At 38.5% G+C, this 18,226-nt stretch overlaps 1 protein-coding gene across 1 annotated transcript in view; it reads left to right on the forward strand.

Moving 5' to 3' along the window:
• Positions 1–18,226, forward strand: part of dph1 (diphthamide biosynthesis 1) — a 252,126-nt gene that overhangs the window by 147,789 nt on the left and 86,111 nt on the right. The window contains exon 4 of the mRNA XM_063016706.1: positions 5,783–5,904. Coding sequence (XP_062872776.1) covers positions 5,783–5,904 — 122 coding nt within the window. The remainder of the gene's footprint in view (positions 1–5,782; positions 5,905–18,226) is intronic.

An 18,226-nucleotide genomic window follows, 5' to 3' on the forward strand; every position in this document is an offset into this window, starting at 1 on the left:
TAATTTTTATAGTCCAAGTCGCAGACTGCTTCACCAAATATGTTTTGTGATTTGGGCAAAAAGAAGACACATTAACTCAACAACACTATACCTACTGTTAGGAATGCTGTTTGTAGTGTTATGTTATGCTCTCTGCTAGTGAATCTGGTGCATTGCAAAAGTGAACAGATTCTAGAAAGGATTTTCCCTTACAATTCTTCAGCACAACCTTAAACCAGGCCAGAAACAGGGCTGTTAATCTCACACAAATTAAATCAAAGTCAGATTTTGTGGATTAAGCCTTTAAATAAGAGATTAAACAAGCTTTAACAAAGATCTAGGGAGCTAACTTATAAGGCATTTTGCCTGTATGATGCTTTGAAATGTAGACACATTCACTTTTTGATTGTATGTGTAAATGCAGGGCCTTTTGTATATGATGGCGTATTAGGGCCACTTTAAAGAAAAATGTTTTTTTTATTTTTTTTATTTCGAGATTAAAGTCACGATGATTTTGAGATTAAAGTCAAATAATTTCGATATTAAAGTCGCAATATTTTCGAGATTGAAGTCGCAATAATTTTGATATTAAAGTTGCATTAATTTCGATATTAAAGTCGCAATAATTTCAAGATTAAAGTCGAAATAATTTCTATATTAAAGTCGCAATAATTTCGAGATTAAAGTCAAAATTATTTTGAGATTAAAGTCGCAATGATTTTGAGATTAAAGTTGAAATTATTTCGAGATTAAAGTCGCAATGATTGCAAAATTAAAGTTGCAATGATTTTTAGATTAAAGTCGAAATGATTTTGATATTAAAGTCTGAATTATTTCGAGGTTAAAGTCGCAATGATTTCAAGATTAAAGTTGAAATGATTTTGAGATTAAAGTTGCAATGATTGCCAGATTAAAGTCGCAATGATTTTGAGATTAAAGTCGAAATGATTTTGATATTAAAGTCTGAATTATTTCGAGGTTAAAGTCGCAATGATTGCGAGATTAGAGTCGAAATTATTTCAAGATTAAAGTAATTATTTCGAGATTAAAGTCGAAATGATTTTGAGATTAAAGTTCAATTGTACTGAGATTAAAGTTTTTCATCATCAACATATCCCTTGCTGGTAAATAAGGTACCGTTTAATAGCTAAAAATCTCTACTTTTAGCAACGTAAACACGTAAAAAATTGTAGGTCTGATAAATTGTGACAGAAGTACAGTGTTATATTTTGTATTATTATAAGGCAGTACTTATATTAATATTGACAATATTTATACCAAACAAACCAGCACAATCTCACGATCACATTTCTGCTGTCCGTTTTACTTTAAATTAATGAGCATCAAAAATATCCCGGAAAAGTTCAATATTTGATAATGCATTGCCAATGATGGCAAAATGAAAACGCACTGTAAACAGCAGCACCGCGACCCAGATCCACCACACAGTAGCATAAAACCAGAAAAGCAGCCTACCTTATGTTGTCTTGTTCAAACTGAGACCAAATTTATATCCATTAGCGGTTCCATTTGAGATAAAATCCACTTTTTTATAAATGTTTTTCTTTCATGGTGGCCATCTTGGATTTATCCAAAACTGTTTTGGGCACATCATAATCATATTTTACCGCAATCACTCGCTTTCAGGAAAAAAAACGTGCTTCAGAATTCTGAACCAATGAAGTACTTTACTGAAACTGCTAATTTGGTAGCTAGCCTGTCATTCGTACCTTTACAGCCCATGAAGAGAAAGTTTTTCATCACCAGTTCACCTAAGTGATGCCCATTAGAGAAATGCAAAAAATATTAGCATATCTTGCTTTGGATTGGAGGAATAACTAAAATCTCGCCCGTTTGGAAGCTCTGATTGGTGTAAAAAGCTGTTTATCAGCATCTGAATCTTTGATTCAAAGTGGTCTCCGTGCGTGATTAAATTGATCCTTTCAGAGTGAGCAAAACATATGAATCTTTACCATAGATAAGAGCACAGCTCCCTGATTTGACTCCGATGAATAATTCGTTTGAAAAGAGTCGTTTGGGTCGCATTCCACTCAGTGCTACAATGTTGCGTTTTTACAGAGGGCTGTGGAGGAATGGGGGAGGGGTGCGTTACAGCTGCGTTAACAGAGTGTGGGAGAATTTTAGAGCCAAAAACACACAAATGTTTTAAATAATGACTTTATAAAGTATAAATAATTCATCTTACACATTTTGTCTGCAGTATAATCTGTTTATTCTGAGTTGGAAAGCTTGGGAGACATTTGGAGACCAGCGAGGCCTCCTTTTACTCCAACTTCAATAACTCCAGATCAGAATTAGTTAGAAGCTTAACATTTGGGATGGTGATAGTAAACAACATTTGCCACAGGAAGTGTTGGTAATGGCATTGCAGACCTGCATTCCTACTTACACTCACTGAAACTTTGGATGAAAAAAAACAAAAAAAAACCTACTTTTAATGCTTTTTCTATCATTATTTGAGCATGGTAAAATGTCATCATGGCATTTAGCTTTTTTTTTCTGTTACTTTAAAGGGTTTTATGTAACACTAAAGTATAAATTTTGTGTCATCTTATAAACTTTCTGAATGAAAAGCCTTAGAAACTAGATATGTCATTCAGACGGAAAATGCACAAAAATAGGCTGGACAGCCAAGGGGTTAAAGTCGAAATGATTTCGTTATTTAAGTCGCAATGATTTCGAGATTAAAGTCGAAATTATTTCGAGATTGAAGTCGCAATGATTTCAAGAATAAAGTCGAAATGATTTCGAGAATAAAGTCAAAATGATTTCGAGAATAAAGTCGAAATGATTTCGAGATTAAAGTCGAAATGATTTCGAGAATGAAGTCGCAATGATTTCAAGATTAAAGTCGAAATGATTTCGAGATTAAAGTCAAAAGATTATGGCCATGGCAACCTCTTTGTGTTAAAATGAGGGATGTTCACGATTTGGTAAAGTTATACTTTCGTATTGGTTGCACAAATAAAGAAATCCCCAATCTCCTGCACATCAGCACCAGTTTGTTATTAGCATAGGGATGCTGAAACGGCTGTAACTGTATTTATTTAGAAGAACGTGCGCCACCGATGCGCTTGGCGTCTGCGTCGCCAGTACTTCAACCAAGTCTTATGGACTCGTGCGATAAACTAAAGCTGTATGGCATCGCTATAAATGATTGCATTGACGGGTTTAGTCATCATGTCATGTGAATAGAAGCATACAATACAAACAAATAACTGTTTCCTATCAGATGGTCCAAAAAATCTTTTTTCGAAACTTCCTTGGCCTTCTAACCCCCCCCCCCCCCCCCCCCCCCCCATTGATTTGCTGATTTCTCTTTAAGAGTGGCCTTACTAATGCAAAACTGTGATTTTATGTCTGTCAAATCCTATGATCTGTGGCATTTTGAATTGAATTGAGTGATTAAAAGTTGGTCTTATACAAATTAGCACATGTGTATATGATCTTACACAACATGTAATGCTCAAGGCAAGTGTGTGTGTGTGCAAGGCATGCTTGCCTTGCACAAACCTGGTGTAATGGACCCTCTTCACCGCAGTGTGTGTGTGTGTGTGTGTGTGTGTGTGTGTGTGTGTGTGTGTGTGTGTGTGTGTGTGTGTGTGTGTGTGTGTGTGTGTGGTAAACTAAATACATGCCATTTTATCCTATTGTTTTCACTAAGAAATGCTATTTCTATTGTGAAAACATCAACCAATGATGGCCTAGGACTTGTACAGTGCTACACACACACACACACACATGATTGTGTCCCTTGCAGAAAATTATAGATTATGGCTAGAGTGAAGCAAAGTAGGCTACTGCATGAAGACATTTAGATGCATTATGTTGTCTGCCTACTGATGTTTGGAATTTCTTCAAAAGGTAAAATGTCTAATTAAAACATGGTATGGCATTCCACTTTGAAAATGCAATACATGGCATTCTTCTCCTTACTGACCAGAGTGACGCTAGCCAATTAAAAAAGATAAAACAATCTTGGTAATGCTGAAGAAATAGTAGTAAGAAAGCATGTGATGGCTGGCCTCAGATGTCCTGAAGGATGAATGAGTTAGATCTAGAAATGGTTGGGATGGATGGGAATCAGCAATATCTATTTAAATTATTTTTGGTGTTGAAGGTTTCACTTATGTAAAATAAATGGATTACTTTCATCTTCTTAGCAACACTTTAGGGATGGTTTCCTTTTTGTTCCTGAATGGGATGTGCAGTGGGCAGTTGTTTGTTTGTGTAGTGTCTGTGTGTGTTTGTGTAGTGTCTGTGTGTGTTTGTGCAGTGTCAGAGTGTGTTTGTATAGTGTCTGTGTGTTTGTTTGTGTAGTGTCTGTGGCTGTTTGTGTAGTGTCTGTGTGTGGTTGTGTAGTGTTTGTGATGTTTGTGCAGTGTCAGTGTGTGTTTGTGTAGTGTCAGTGTGTGTTTGTGTAGTGTATGTGTGTGTTTGTGTAGTGTCTGTTTATTTGTGCAGTGTTTGTGTGTGGTTGTGTAGTGTCTGTGGTTATGTGTGTAGTGTCAGTGTGTGTTTGTATAGTGTCTGTGGTTGTTTGTGTAATGTCTGGTTGTCTGTGTAGTGTCAGTGTGTTTGTGTAGTGTCTGTTTATTTGTGCAGTGTTTGTGTGTGGTTGTGTAGTGTATGTGGTTATTTGTGTAGTGTCTGTGGTTATTTGTGCAGTGTTTGTGTGTGGTTGTGTAGTGTCTGTGGTTATTTGTGCAGTGTTTGTGTGTGGTTGTGTAGTGTCTGTGGTTATTTGTGTAGTGTCTGTGTTTGTGTAGTGTCTGTGTAGTGTCTGTGTAGTGTCTGTGGTTGTCTGTGTAGTGTCATAGTGTGTTTGTGTAGTGTCTTTGGTTGTCTGTGTAGTGTCAGAGTGTGTTTGTGTAGTGTCTGTGGTTGTTTATGTAGTGTCTGTGTGTTTGTGTAGTGTCTGTGGTTGTCTGTGTAGTGTCAGAGTGTGTTTGTGTAGTGTCTGTGTGTGTGTGTGTAGTGTGAGTGTTTGTGTAGTGTAAGAGTGTTTGTGTAGTGTCAGAGTGTGATTGTGTAGTGTCTGTGATTGTGTAGTGTCTGTGGTTGCCTGTGTAGTGTCAGAGTGTGTTTGTGTAGCGTCTGTGTGTGTGTGTGTGTAGTGTGAGTGTTTGTGTAGTGTAAGAGTGTTTGTGTAGTGTCAGAGTGTGATTGTGTAGTGTCTGTGATTGTGTAGTGTCTGTGGTTGCCTGTGTAGTGTCAGAGTGTGTTTGTGTAGTGTCTGTGGTGGTGGTAGGCTTGTGGTTAAGGTACTGGACTAGTAGTTAAAAGGTTGTTGGTTCAAACCCCGTAAATGCCAGGTTGCTTCTGTTGGGCCCTTGAGCAAGGCCCTTAACCCTCAATTGCTCAGACCGTATGCAGTACTGTCACACTACTGTAAGTCGCTTTGGATAAAGGTGTTTGCTAAATGCAGAAAATGTTAATGTCAATGGTATATTAGCCCACTACCGCAGCGACCCAGGGTTCAAATCCCCAGTGTTGCTGTCGGCCAGTTGGGTAATAAGGACATGGTTGCCTATGTGTCTGGAAAGGAAGGGTCCAGACTTACTGCAACCCTGACAAGGATGAAGTGATGGTAAAACAATGGTCTGTACGGAGCTTTGGCCTCATCCCTAATATAACGTTTAGGATGATTCACAATGTCTGTTGCAAGCCACTGCCTGACCGCATAAATGCTCTCCTGACAGGTGTATTGCTAACTGCTGTAGTCTGTTGTCTAAGGTAGACTTTCTATATACTAACTGACTGGTATAAATGTGTGTGTCAGGTTTACAGGAGCAGACACTTTGGTAATGGGTGATGTGACATACGGGGCCTGCTGTGTGGACGACTTCACTGCCCGGGCTCTGGGAGCTGACTTCATGGTGCATTACGGACACAGTTGCCTAAGTAAGTTTCCTACATAAACACGACTATTATTTTATGGATCAATAACACTAAGAAATCAAATTGCGTAATATACCGACTAGGCATAACATTATGACCACTGACAGGTGAAGTGAATAACACTGATTATCTCTTCATCACGGCACCTGTTAGTAGGTGGGCTATATTAGGCAGCAAGTGAACATTTCATCCTCAAAGTTGATGTTAGAAGCAGAAAAACGGGCAAGCGTAAGGATTTGAGTGAGTTTGACAAGGACCAAATTGTGATGGCTAGACAACTGGGTCAGCACATCTCCAAAACTGCAGCTGGCCTGCAGTGGTCAGTATCTTTTAAAAGTGGTCCAAGTAAGGAACAGTGGTAAACCGGCGACAGGGTCATGGGCGGCCAGCGCTCACTGATGCACGTGGGGAGCGAAGGCTGGCCCGTGTGGTCCGATCCAACAGACGAGCTACTGCAGCTCAAATTGCTGAAGAAGTTAATGCTGGTTCTTATAGAAAGGTGTCAGAATACACATTATACAACAGTTAGTTCCGACCTTACAATCAGAAGCGTTCGAACTGTGCTGATATTCGTGATAACAGCACAGTCTTTTCACACCATAACTGTATTACTCCGCTGACGCGTTGCCATTAATCAATTGTCTAATTCACTATCTAGTGCACTATGTAGGGAACGTATATCCGTGATCTGATACACAATCTAGTGCACTATGTAGGGAACATCATTGTGTTTGTAACGCGAACAGTTAGCTTAATAGCCCAGTTAGCAGCTCCTAGAAGTTCTATCATCCATAATCCTTTGGTGTGTACGAGAGGTTTTTTTATTTCTTTTTTTTCCTTCGGAGGTTCTTGCCCTCTTCTTCTTGTTCTTACCTCCCTAAAATGAGTTTTTGCAACTTGGGATGTTTGCTTTGTAGTGTTAAACTTTATATTCGTTGTGGAACTACTTTTTGGCGGAAGGTATTGTCAATATTAAAGCATATTTATTATGAAATTCAGGGCTTCTTTGATTTTATTTTCTTTCTTTATTTTGTAAAAACTGTTGTATAAAAGCAATAGAACACTTGAGGTCATGTGTTATCGCGAATAACATTACGGCTGTGATTCGGTCGCAGGCAAGAGCCGAAGGCGAGTGCCGTAGATCATCACAGCCGTGATGTTATTCGCGATAACACACTGCCTCTCGTGTTCTATTGCTTAAGTGCATCACAGTTGCGGGACTGTTTTGGCAGCAAAAGGTGGACCAACACAGTATTTGGAAGGTGGCGTATATTATAAAAGTGTTGGTGTTATAAAATTGGATCACCATCTGGCAAACCGTTTTCATTTTATATGGGTGTTAACTTACTTTCTTCACTCTGTACAATGTACCTGATCTTCTTGTTACACTGCTTTTCTGTAGTGTCTCCTACAAACTTCAGCCTCATTTATTTAAGATTTTATTTCCGTTAAATCCTTTTAATTGAAACTAATTTGAACAAACCATTCCTCTAGTTATCGAACATGCCATCAAACTGAAATAGAATTAATTGGAAAACGATACATCACAGATATTCCATGGCTCGCTGTCATCCTATGAAAGTGGGTGTTTAATGAATCTATTGATGAATGAATAGGTGGAAATGCGTGTATTAATAATGCAATAAAAATGCCAGGACACTGCTATGCTGTGTTAATAGTTTTTAGTTATTAAGTTTTATTCAATGATTATTATTATTATGATTATTCAAAAATATGCAGATTTTGACACATTTCCCTATGATAATATGTATTTATAAAGCATAAACATTACACAAGATAAGTAAAAAAAAAAATAATAATAATAATAAAGTATGCAAACAGCACTTATCGGGTATTCTGGTGTTGCAGCAGTAAAGTGCTTGGTTGTGCGCTCATCTTCACAAACGGTGTAGGTTACAAAAAAATAAAATTGGCGCAAACTGGCTACTGATGTATGAAAACTTTCTAGATTAGCGTTACCTTAGGCGAGCTGAGGCGTAGCTATGGTAACAGACTGCAAATTAAAGAAACAGTGGCCACATTTCATGTCAGTGACGTTGACCTGTTTGAATGTTGCGATCGACGTATTGGACACCCCTGGTTTATCCAAATTCAGCAGCCTGCACAACCCCGCTGAACACTGTTAAAAAATACAGGAGGTCCTCGACTTACGTCGGAGATCCGTTCCTATGGATGCGACGTAACTCGATTTTTGCCGTAAGTTGTAACCCATATACATAAGCATCTACGTCACTCATATGGAGCACATGCACAGTACAGCAATGAAGTGAAACAGTAAAACTAAAAAAAAAAAAAGAAAAAAAAAAAACCCAATTCCTTAACTTTACTTAACCAACTAGTTCCCGTTCAAACTTTGTTTTTACGTCTCAAACGGCGTACATTGGAATGACGGAACAAGACTTTCTTAATAAATTTATAGGAGATGGCGACGTAACCACGAAACGCCGTATGTTGAGTCCGCCGTAACTCGAAGACTAACTGTATGTATATGTATATATATATATGAAACATACATTTACATTGCTTGTTTGTAAGCTTTGTAAGCTATGGTTAAAGCACAGGGTAAGCAGTATTTTGGCACCCATTTGGCATGCTAGCCCACTACTGCAGAGGGCTGAGGATCCACGTTTTCATCTTAGCGGTGCTATTGGCCAGTCTAGCCTCTGCATGGACATAACTGGTTAATGTCTGAGGAGGGGAATGACTGAAACAGCCCAGCCATTGGGAGGCACACTTGTCAGTGCACTCTCAATGCCGGTTCCAAGCTCGGACAGAAATAAGAGCGTTGTGTCAGGAAGTCTGGTATGTGGAGCAGATTTGCTATGATGACCCCTAAATACTGGAGCTGCCAATAGAATAAAAAATCTAGACAGAAAGCTGTATGGATTTCTCTTAACGTAATAGAGTTTCAGTTTGCATTTCTTGATGGAGCAGCAGACTGTTTTAAGTGACACTGTGACACTTGTCAGTGCACTCTCAATACCGGTTCCAAGCTGGGACAGAAATAAGTCAAGTCAAATTTATTTGTATAGCGCGTTTTACAATCTACATTGTCTCAAACCAACTTTACAGAATCCATGACCAACAGACCAAAAACCCCTATAAATAAGAGTGTTGCGTCAGGAGGGGCATTTGCGTAAAAAAACTGTGCTGGTAAAAAAGTCTGGTATGTGGAGCAGATCTGCTGTGTGATATTGGTACTTAATGCATAGCTATTCTTTTTGTTCTGCTTTATGATATGTATAGATATTAGGTAGTGCTGGACAATAATTCGATATCGATATATATCGCGATAGAAAATGTTTCAATAACGGTGATATGATTTTTAAACAAATTCGATCGATATGCATTACGTCAGTGCGCTTTGCCCGTGTTACTTTTTTGCGGAAGCATTTTTGCTCACAGGTGTTCCCACAGGGAAGCAATTCAACAGCGCACCTCAAGCGAGTAGTTCTCCATCAAAACAGTGCAGTTACACACTCAACATAAACGTCAACCACCAACACAATTACAGAAAAAGTACTAGTACTGAGTACTAATACCAGTTATTAATATTACTTCTTATTAGTTGTGGCGCGCTAAAGGCACCAACGGGATATTCGCGTTCCACTGTTGTCAGATTGGGCGGTTTTCCTCCTCAAAAACAATTTAATAGCATTTAAATAACACTTCTATTGAAAAGAGAATATTCAGTTTTAAGAAGCCCCAGCATTGTAGAAGGCTATTAAAAGTAAAGTCAATTTTCACGGCTGATTTGGCTTAATAGTGTTGGTCAGAATGTATCATATTCTTGAAAGAAAATTAAAATTTGTTTTCCATGCATTCACACTAGCATGTTCTGGGGTTCAGATGAGTCTCATCAGTACACACAAGTTTGCAATCAAATGATCAAGTAATGCAAAGGAATATCTTTGAAATTCTGTTAAGGTTATAGGCTATATTTTAGTTTTTCACAGGGAAAATGAGAAAAAATAAAAAGCTTATTATGCTAGGCTTGATGTAATTCTACATGGCTCTCACTGCCATAGGTAAATGAGTGAGTGACCAAAACACTACTAGATCAACAGCTACTAGCCACATACAAAAATAAGGTATCAGACAGTTTCTGTGCCACCCCTGTGTGAGCAATGGTCTCAGTCTGGCCACCCCTATGGAAATTGTCTGGCTTTGCCACTGTCCACAGTTGAAAAAGAAGCAGACAAAATAGCTGATAAGAGATGAAGGACTAATTCAGTGGTGTATTCAGCTTGTATTTCTTGCCAGAAACCAGAAAAGAGGTTTGCAGGTACAGCCATCCAATTTTGGTGTTTTTGACAGTTTTTCTGACATTTGTGTTATTCATATCGATATCGGAATTATATCGTATTGACCGAAATTAGGAGTTATATCGTGATATAATATTAGGGCTGCACGATATATCAGATCAGCATCGTCATCGCGATGTGTGCATGCGCAATAGTCACATCGCAGGACGTGCAATGTCACTTAATGCAAATTAAATCAAATACGTCACTACAACTTTTTTGCTGCTTGACACAAAACGAAAATTCACACCGTTCTCATTTTCCATGACATATCTACCAGAGTGTTCGAAAACCTAGTGAGCTGCCTTGCTGTCTTACTACCTACACATGCAGCTGCCTCAGTGGAGAGGATTCTAATAAGTCATTAACTTTTATAAGGCAGGTTATGCGAACGCGCTACTTAGCAATTCCATCGGGTTTGGCGTTTAGCATTTAGCATCTTGCCATTAAAACCAATAGAATGAGGTGGGACAGCGCTAACATGTCATTATAACATCTCGATTCGTGTACAGAAAACTGTTACATTTGCTGACAAGCCCAAACTTGCAAATAAAAACAACTCGTTAAAAATCAATAATTATTTATTTACGTTTGAAAATAACTTTGTCCGCACCGTCAGTCATGTTTATTTTTCTGTGAGAGAAGAGATGCCGCAATGAATTCTGGGATTGCCTTCATCACTAAGGACGCTTCCGATTCTCACTCGTTCTTGAGTCAAAATAACATTGAAATATTAAGATGCCTCAGTAGTGAGCTTAGTAACTAAGGCATCTCGGATTTTGAACAGGTGTGTAGCTGCTCTTTTGTTTGTATAGTTTTTTTTTTTTAAATAATGTTTACTACTTGAAGAGGTTTTGATTGTGAAATAAAATATTAAATGACCCATTTTGTCAATCCTGTTAATTCCCTCTTATGATATTGAAGCTTTCTTCAGAGTACAAAGATGTAGCTTGTCATAATCTTTTGTATCCCTTGTAGGCACCACCTTTTTTCACATATGAGCCCCTTATTTAGAGTAAGATACATGCATTATTAATATTATTAATATTTTTTTTTATATCGCAATATATAATTTTTTAAATATCGCAATATATAATTTTTTTAATATCGCAATGTCAGTTTTTTCCAATATCGTTCAGCCCTAATAGATATCACTATCTTTTTGTACCAATGGAGTTCACTGTTGAATGATTTCTCTTGGAAAGTGCTCAGTTCCACAAAATTAAGATGACCATTCTGGTGGACACTCAAATTTTTGTAGCGGTTTTACAGGTAAGCAGCTCCATAAAATGCTTCCACCTCAACATTTTACTGTGGGTATAGTGTTTTTAGTATCATATGCGCAAAACACATTGCTAAAAGGTGTATTTAATCAATTGTCAATTTAATCAACCTTTTGGCAAACGTTTGTGGAGGTTTATTTCTGCATGACTGTGCTTCTCTGCACACAGCAGGGTCAGTTTGGCAAATTTAGTTTAGAGCATGGGTGCCCTTACTTTTGTGGCTTGAGATCTGCTACTTCAGTTGACAGGTCATTGCGATCTACTTTGCCTTATAATTTCTCAAAAAAGCATTAAAGCTCTTTTAAATGTGCTTCAGTTCCTATATTGATATTCAGCTTTACTAGGCAAGTGACTGAAAAATCACACTAACCTTATACTGATGATTTAAACTGAGTGTGTGTGAGTCAGGTTTATGTAGTCTGGACCGTAACTGCTGATGCCAATTCTCAAGCAGACTTCCAAGTGTTCATCAGTAAGCGTGGACCGATATTTAGACTCAATTATTTTCATGTTGAAAAGGCTGATTCACACAAGTAGGTTGATCCCAAAATGCTGTCAAATACGTGGCACATTTTTATATGTTTGCATTTGTTTTTCTCAGCCAGCAAGTTCCAAAATTGTCCAGCAGAGGCCCTTTACTTTATATGAATGTCAGATTGTAGCGTAAAAATTTCGCCATCAGCTTCTTCCACGTATGAACGAAACAGCCGCCTTTGCAGTGTTCCTGCCCGAATAGAATTGTTTTTGGTTTCTTCGTGCTTGGTTGGGCACTCATCTTCACAAACAGTGTAGGTTACAAAAGAAAAAATACAAAAATGATGCAAACTGGCTACTGATAAATAAAAACTTTCGAGATCAGCGATGCTTCAGGCAGGCTGAGGCGTAGCTATGGTAACAGACTGCAAATTAAGAAACAGTGGCCACATTTCACTTCAATCACGTTGACCTGTTTGAATGAGGGGCGATCCACCAGTGTGCTCTGATCGATCGACTGGTAGATCACGATCAACATATTGGGCACCCCTGGTTTAGAGCAGGGGTTTTCAACCTTTTTGGACATGCGCCCCCCTTCGTGTGCCAACCGCGAACTTGCGCCTCAACCCCCCCCACCCCACCTTCGTCAACCATTGCACAGAAACCATTGCGAAAGCTCTTGACAACCTAAAATAACATAATTAACGCTGTGCACATCATACATACGATGCAATTTTGCTGATTGCAAACATTACTTCAAAAAGATAATACAGTCCGATCCCATCTGAGCCGATTCTATGAGCACGTTATAGAAATTCTTGGTTCACTTTGGTAAATCGTAAGCGGTTCTTGGTTTTGATGTACATACAGTGTATCACAAAAGTGAGTACACCTCTCACATTTCTGCAGATATTTAAGTATATCTTTTCATGGGACAACACTGACAAAATGACACTTTGACACAATGAAAAGTAGTCTGTGTGCAGCTTATATAACAGTGTAAATTTATTCTTCCCTCAAAATAACTCAAAATACAGCCATTAATGTCTAAACCACCGGCAACAAAAGTGAGTACACCCCTAAGAGACTACACCCCTAAATGTCCAAATTGAGCACTGCTTGTCATTTTCCCTCCAAAATGTCATGTGATTTGTTAGTGTTACTAGGTCTCAGGTGTGCATAGGGAGCAGGTGTGTTCAATTTAGTAGTACAGCTCTCACACTCTCTCATACTGGTCACTGAAAGTTCCAACATGGCACCTCATGGCAAAGAACTCTCTGAGGATCTTAAAAGACGAATTGTTGCGCTACATGAAGATGGCCAAGGCTACAAGAAGATGCCAACACCCTGAAACTGAGCTGCAGCACAGTGGCCAAGATCATTCAGCGTTTTAAAAGAGCAGGGTCCACTCAGAACAGACCTCGCGTTTGTCGTCCAAAGAAGCTGAGTGCACGTGCTCAGCGTCACATCCAACTGCTGTCTTTGAAAGATAGGCGCAGGAGTGCTGTCAGCATTGCTGCAGAGATTGAAAAGGTGGGGGGTCAGCCTGTCAGTGCTCAGACCATACGCCGCACACTACATCAAATTGGTCTGCATGGCTGTCACCCCAGAAGGAAGCCTCTTCTGAAGTCTCTACACAAGAAAGCCCACAAACAGTTTGCTGAAGACATGTCAACAAAGGACATGGATTACTGGAACCATGTCCTATGGTCTGATGAGACCAAGATTCATTTGTTTGGTTCAGATGGTCTCAAGCATGTGTGGCAGCAATCAGGTGAGGAGTACAAAGATAAGTGTGTCATGCCTACAGTCAAGCATGGTGGTGGGAATGCCATGGTCTGGGGCTGCATGAGTGCAGCAGGTGTTGGGGAGTTACATTTCATTGAGGGACACATGAACTCCAATATGTACTGTGAAATACTGAAGCAGAGAATGATCCCCTCCCTCCGGAAACTGGGTCGCAGGGCAGTGTTCCAGCATGATAATGACCCCAAACACACCTCTAAGACGACCACTGCTTTATTGAAGAGGCTGAGGGTAAAGGTGATGGACTGGCCAAGCATGTCTCCAGACCTAAACCCAATAGAACATCTTTGGGGCATCCTCAAGCGGAAGGTGGAGGAGCGCAAAGTCTCGAATATCCGCCAGCTCCGTGATGTCGTCATGGAGGAGTGGAAAAGCATTCCAGTGGCAACCTGTGAAGCTCTGGTAAACTCCATGCCCAGGAGAGTTAAGGCAGTTCTAAGAAATAATGGTGGCCACACAAAATATTGACACTTCAGGAACTTTCACTAAGGGGTGTACTCACTTTTGTTGCCGGTGGTTTAGACATTAATGGCTGCATATTGAGTTATTTTGAGGGAAGAATAAATTTACACTGTTATATAAGCTGCACACAGACTACTTTTCATTGTGTCAAAGTGTCATTTTGTCAGTGTTGTCCCATGAAAAGATATACTTAAATATCTGCAGAAATGTGAGGGGTGTACTCACTTTTGTGATACACTGTATGAGCAGAAAACGTTACTTCACAGAGCCAAGCAGAGGCAAAAGTACATCAGTTACTAAATTCATTGGTTCAGGATAATCTGCTTCGACTGACAGAAAACTTTTAGCACCACAGGCAGAACGAGTCTGACTCGGTTACCGCTCTGTGGTAATAGCAATTTAATTAAACCTGAGCTTTTTAAGGTAAGCGAGTCACACAAAATGTTCTGTAGTAGCTGGTGTTTATTTATAACCGCAGCATTCATTAATAACAGAAAAAACGGAGAGATGACTGAGAAAAGAAACGTACGCTTCGCTTAAAATGAATCAACTCCTGAATCACTTATATCGATACTGTGAACAGAGCATCTCTCTTAAAGACACACACACACGTCGTTGCTTTTTTCACCGGTTTACCTTCACTGTTAGCCCTATTTTTAAGGTTTTTTTCAGACTGAACTGGATAACATTAAATGTGCGTGGTCAGTGAGATTAATCAAATATGTCTACTGTGGGTGAAAAATAAATTGCTTTAGTTTTAGAAGTAAAAAAATCTTGTAATGCCACGCCCCCTGGTCAGGCACTCCCCCCCAACAGGTACGGTTGGAAAACCCCTGGTTTAGAGGAACCAAATATAACGGCCTGCAGAACCCCACTGAACACTGTTAAAGAAAAAAGTCTATATAAATAATGGAATATATATACACCGATCAGCCATAACATTAAAACCACCTCCTTGTTTTTACACTCACTGTCCATTTTATCAGCTCCACTTACCATATAGAAGCACTTTGTAGTTCTACAATTACTGACTGTAGTCCATCTGTTTCTCTGCATGCTTTGTTAGTCCCCTTTCATGCTGTTCTTTAATGGTCAGGACTCTCCCAGGACCACCACAGAGCAGGTATTATTTGTCAGCACTGCAGTGACAATGACATGGTGGTGGTGTGTTAGTGTGTGTTGTGCTGGTATGCGTAGTTCAGACACAGCAATGCTGATGGAGTTTTTAAACACCTCACTGTCACTGCTGGACTATATACTGTATATATATATATTTGAAAAGCTAGGGTGAAAGCACAAGACCCAGCAGTGGCTACTTAACAGATCTGGGAGTTAAACCCGCGTCTTTCAACTGATAGCCCAGAGTATTAAGCATTTTCTAAAAAGCAGAGATTGTTACAGTCACATGGTTTTGAAATACAATATACTGCCAAAAGTATTCGCTCGTAGAAGCAGTCTGCATGTCTAGGTGCTTGGTTTTATACACTTGTGGCAGTGGAAGTGACTGGAACACCTGAATTCAATGATTTGGATGGGTGAGTAAATACTTTTGGCAATATAGTGTATGTTCAACAAGCTCATGCTCCAGTGTGCAGATGCTTATTTTTCTTTTAGTGTGTATTGAATATGTCGTCAGTTGGTATGTGGACTTAAGCTTTTATTTCTAGTGTATATGTTCCAGCCAGTAAAAGACTGCTCATAATGTTGGGTCATTTATCAAGTGCCAAGGTGCCAAGGCAGACACATCTATCATGTTCTCATTATTCACAATATTATATTACTGAGGCCTAAAAACCATGTTTAAGGACCATGTGTAAGGGCTAGACGGTGGCATGCTGGCAGCTTTGAATTACTGCATAACATTAATTTACAACCCACTCGGTGCTGAGAAAATAATGATAAAAATTACTGGACACATTACTAGACAAAGCAATTCATTGGTAAAGACAATAATGCTTGGAAGAGTTAAAGGTGATTGAGGAAGAGGACGGCACGCAAAAAGATGAAGGGGTACAATTAAAAGGATTATGAACAAAACACTAAAAAGACTTAAACAAAAGAAAAGGATGTTCTAGAGCAGGGGTGTCAAACTCATTTTCACCGAGGGCCACATCAGCATTATTGTGGCCCTCAAAGGGCCGATTGTAACGTATCCTGCTGTGATTGCAGTCTGTTGTTTTTCTTGGAGGCTAAATTCTGCATTTATATTGTCCTCCTTTACCACAGACACAGCTTTATAACACAAAAGACGCACCATTTTCTCTTCCTGAAGCACAAACTTGTTTTCATTTTCATTAAATTTCCTCCTTCTGCTTAATTTTCTTACTTATCTTCTTGTACATTTTGGGATTATGTGTAAATATTTCTTAACATCATCTACTGGCGGGATGTGTCACTTTGCAGGTCACAAAATCAGCCTGCATTTTGAGAGATGCAGTTAATGTAGGATTTTACAGTGTATTTTAAGACAATTGTTCTGCCCTCACTAATAGTTTATCCCCCTTGCTCAGCTAGACAGACAGACAGACAGACAGACAGACAGACAGACTGACAGCTCCCTTCAGAATACAGTCGGTTTATTTACTTTCCAGCTGTGTGATACACTGTGTGCACCAGAATGAAGTAAAAATACAAACAATAAAAATAAAAATAATAAGCAACTTAATACAGTAAAAGCACACAGCTGTAGTCAAGTGTTACATCTGGTACAATATGAGATTTAACCAAACGTAAAATAGCGCTAACGAGTTTTGTGTAAAGATACTAACTGCTATAGTAATGGTAACAATTGTATTTAATTACGGTAAATTTGTAACTAAAACGCTGTGCTATACTCACTAAACATTTACAAACAACTGAGAATATAAACGCCACTACTTACAGACGATGCTTTGGTATTATACTGCAAGATAATTATTTATATTTATTATTATTGTTTACATTACTACCTGCGTTCTTTTGCCGTACAAGTCACATGGCTTCTCAGCGAAGGTTAAAGTTAGTTGCCATGACTACGATGTCAACAGTTAAAGGCTTAAAGGCGCAGGAGTCCCATTAAATTATAAGTGCGTCTCTGTAACGACTCGAACCATCACAACAATCGTACAGTCGTTTAAGCTCTCGCGGGCCACATAAAATGACGTGGAGGGTCGGATATGGCCCGCGGGCCGTGAGTTTGACACCCCTGTTCTAGAGAAACACTATCAATATGGTCACCATGACTCAGAAAGACTTGACATCACTTAATAAATAAATAAATGAATGAATTAATTACAGTTAAATGTATTTTAATTTTTGTTTACTGTTTGTTCTCCTGTGTTTAAAATTGTCATTTATCCAGTGACAAGGTGCCAATTATTATTATTATTATTAATTTTTTATTATTATTATTAATAATAATATTTTATTATCAATATTTTTATTTTATTAATTTATCTTATTTTTTTATTTATTATTATTATTATTATTATTTGTTTTTTTATTTTTTATTTTATTTATTTATCTTGTTTTTTAATTTATTATTATTATTATTATATTATTATTATTATTATTATTATTATTATTTTTAAGCCTGCAACACTTTCCAAAAAAAGTTGGGACAGTAAAGCATTTATCACTTTGTAATATTGCCATTCCTTTTCACCACACTTAAAAGATGTTTTGGCACCGAGGAGACCAAGTGATTTAGTGTTTCAGGTTTTATTTTGTCCCATTCTTCCTGCAAACACGTTTTAAGATGTGCAACAGTACGGGGTCGTCATTGTCGCATTTTTCGTTTCAAAATTCTCCACACATTCTCTACTGGGAACAGGTCAGGACTGCAGGCAGGCCAGTCCAGTACCCGTACCCTCTTCTTCCGCAGCCTTTGTAATGTGTGCATCATATGGTTTTGCATTGTCTTGTTGAAAAATGCATACACGTGCAGCACAATTAAAAATAAATAAAATAAAATAAATTAAAAATATAATAATAATA

This window comes from Trichomycterus rosablanca, chromosome 20, assembly GCF_030014385.1.
Source record: "Trichomycterus rosablanca isolate fTriRos1 chromosome 20, fTriRos1.hap1, whole genome shotgun sequence".
Taxonomy (NCBI): Eukaryota; Metazoa; Chordata; class Actinopteri; order Siluriformes; family Trichomycteridae; genus Trichomycterus; species Trichomycterus rosablanca.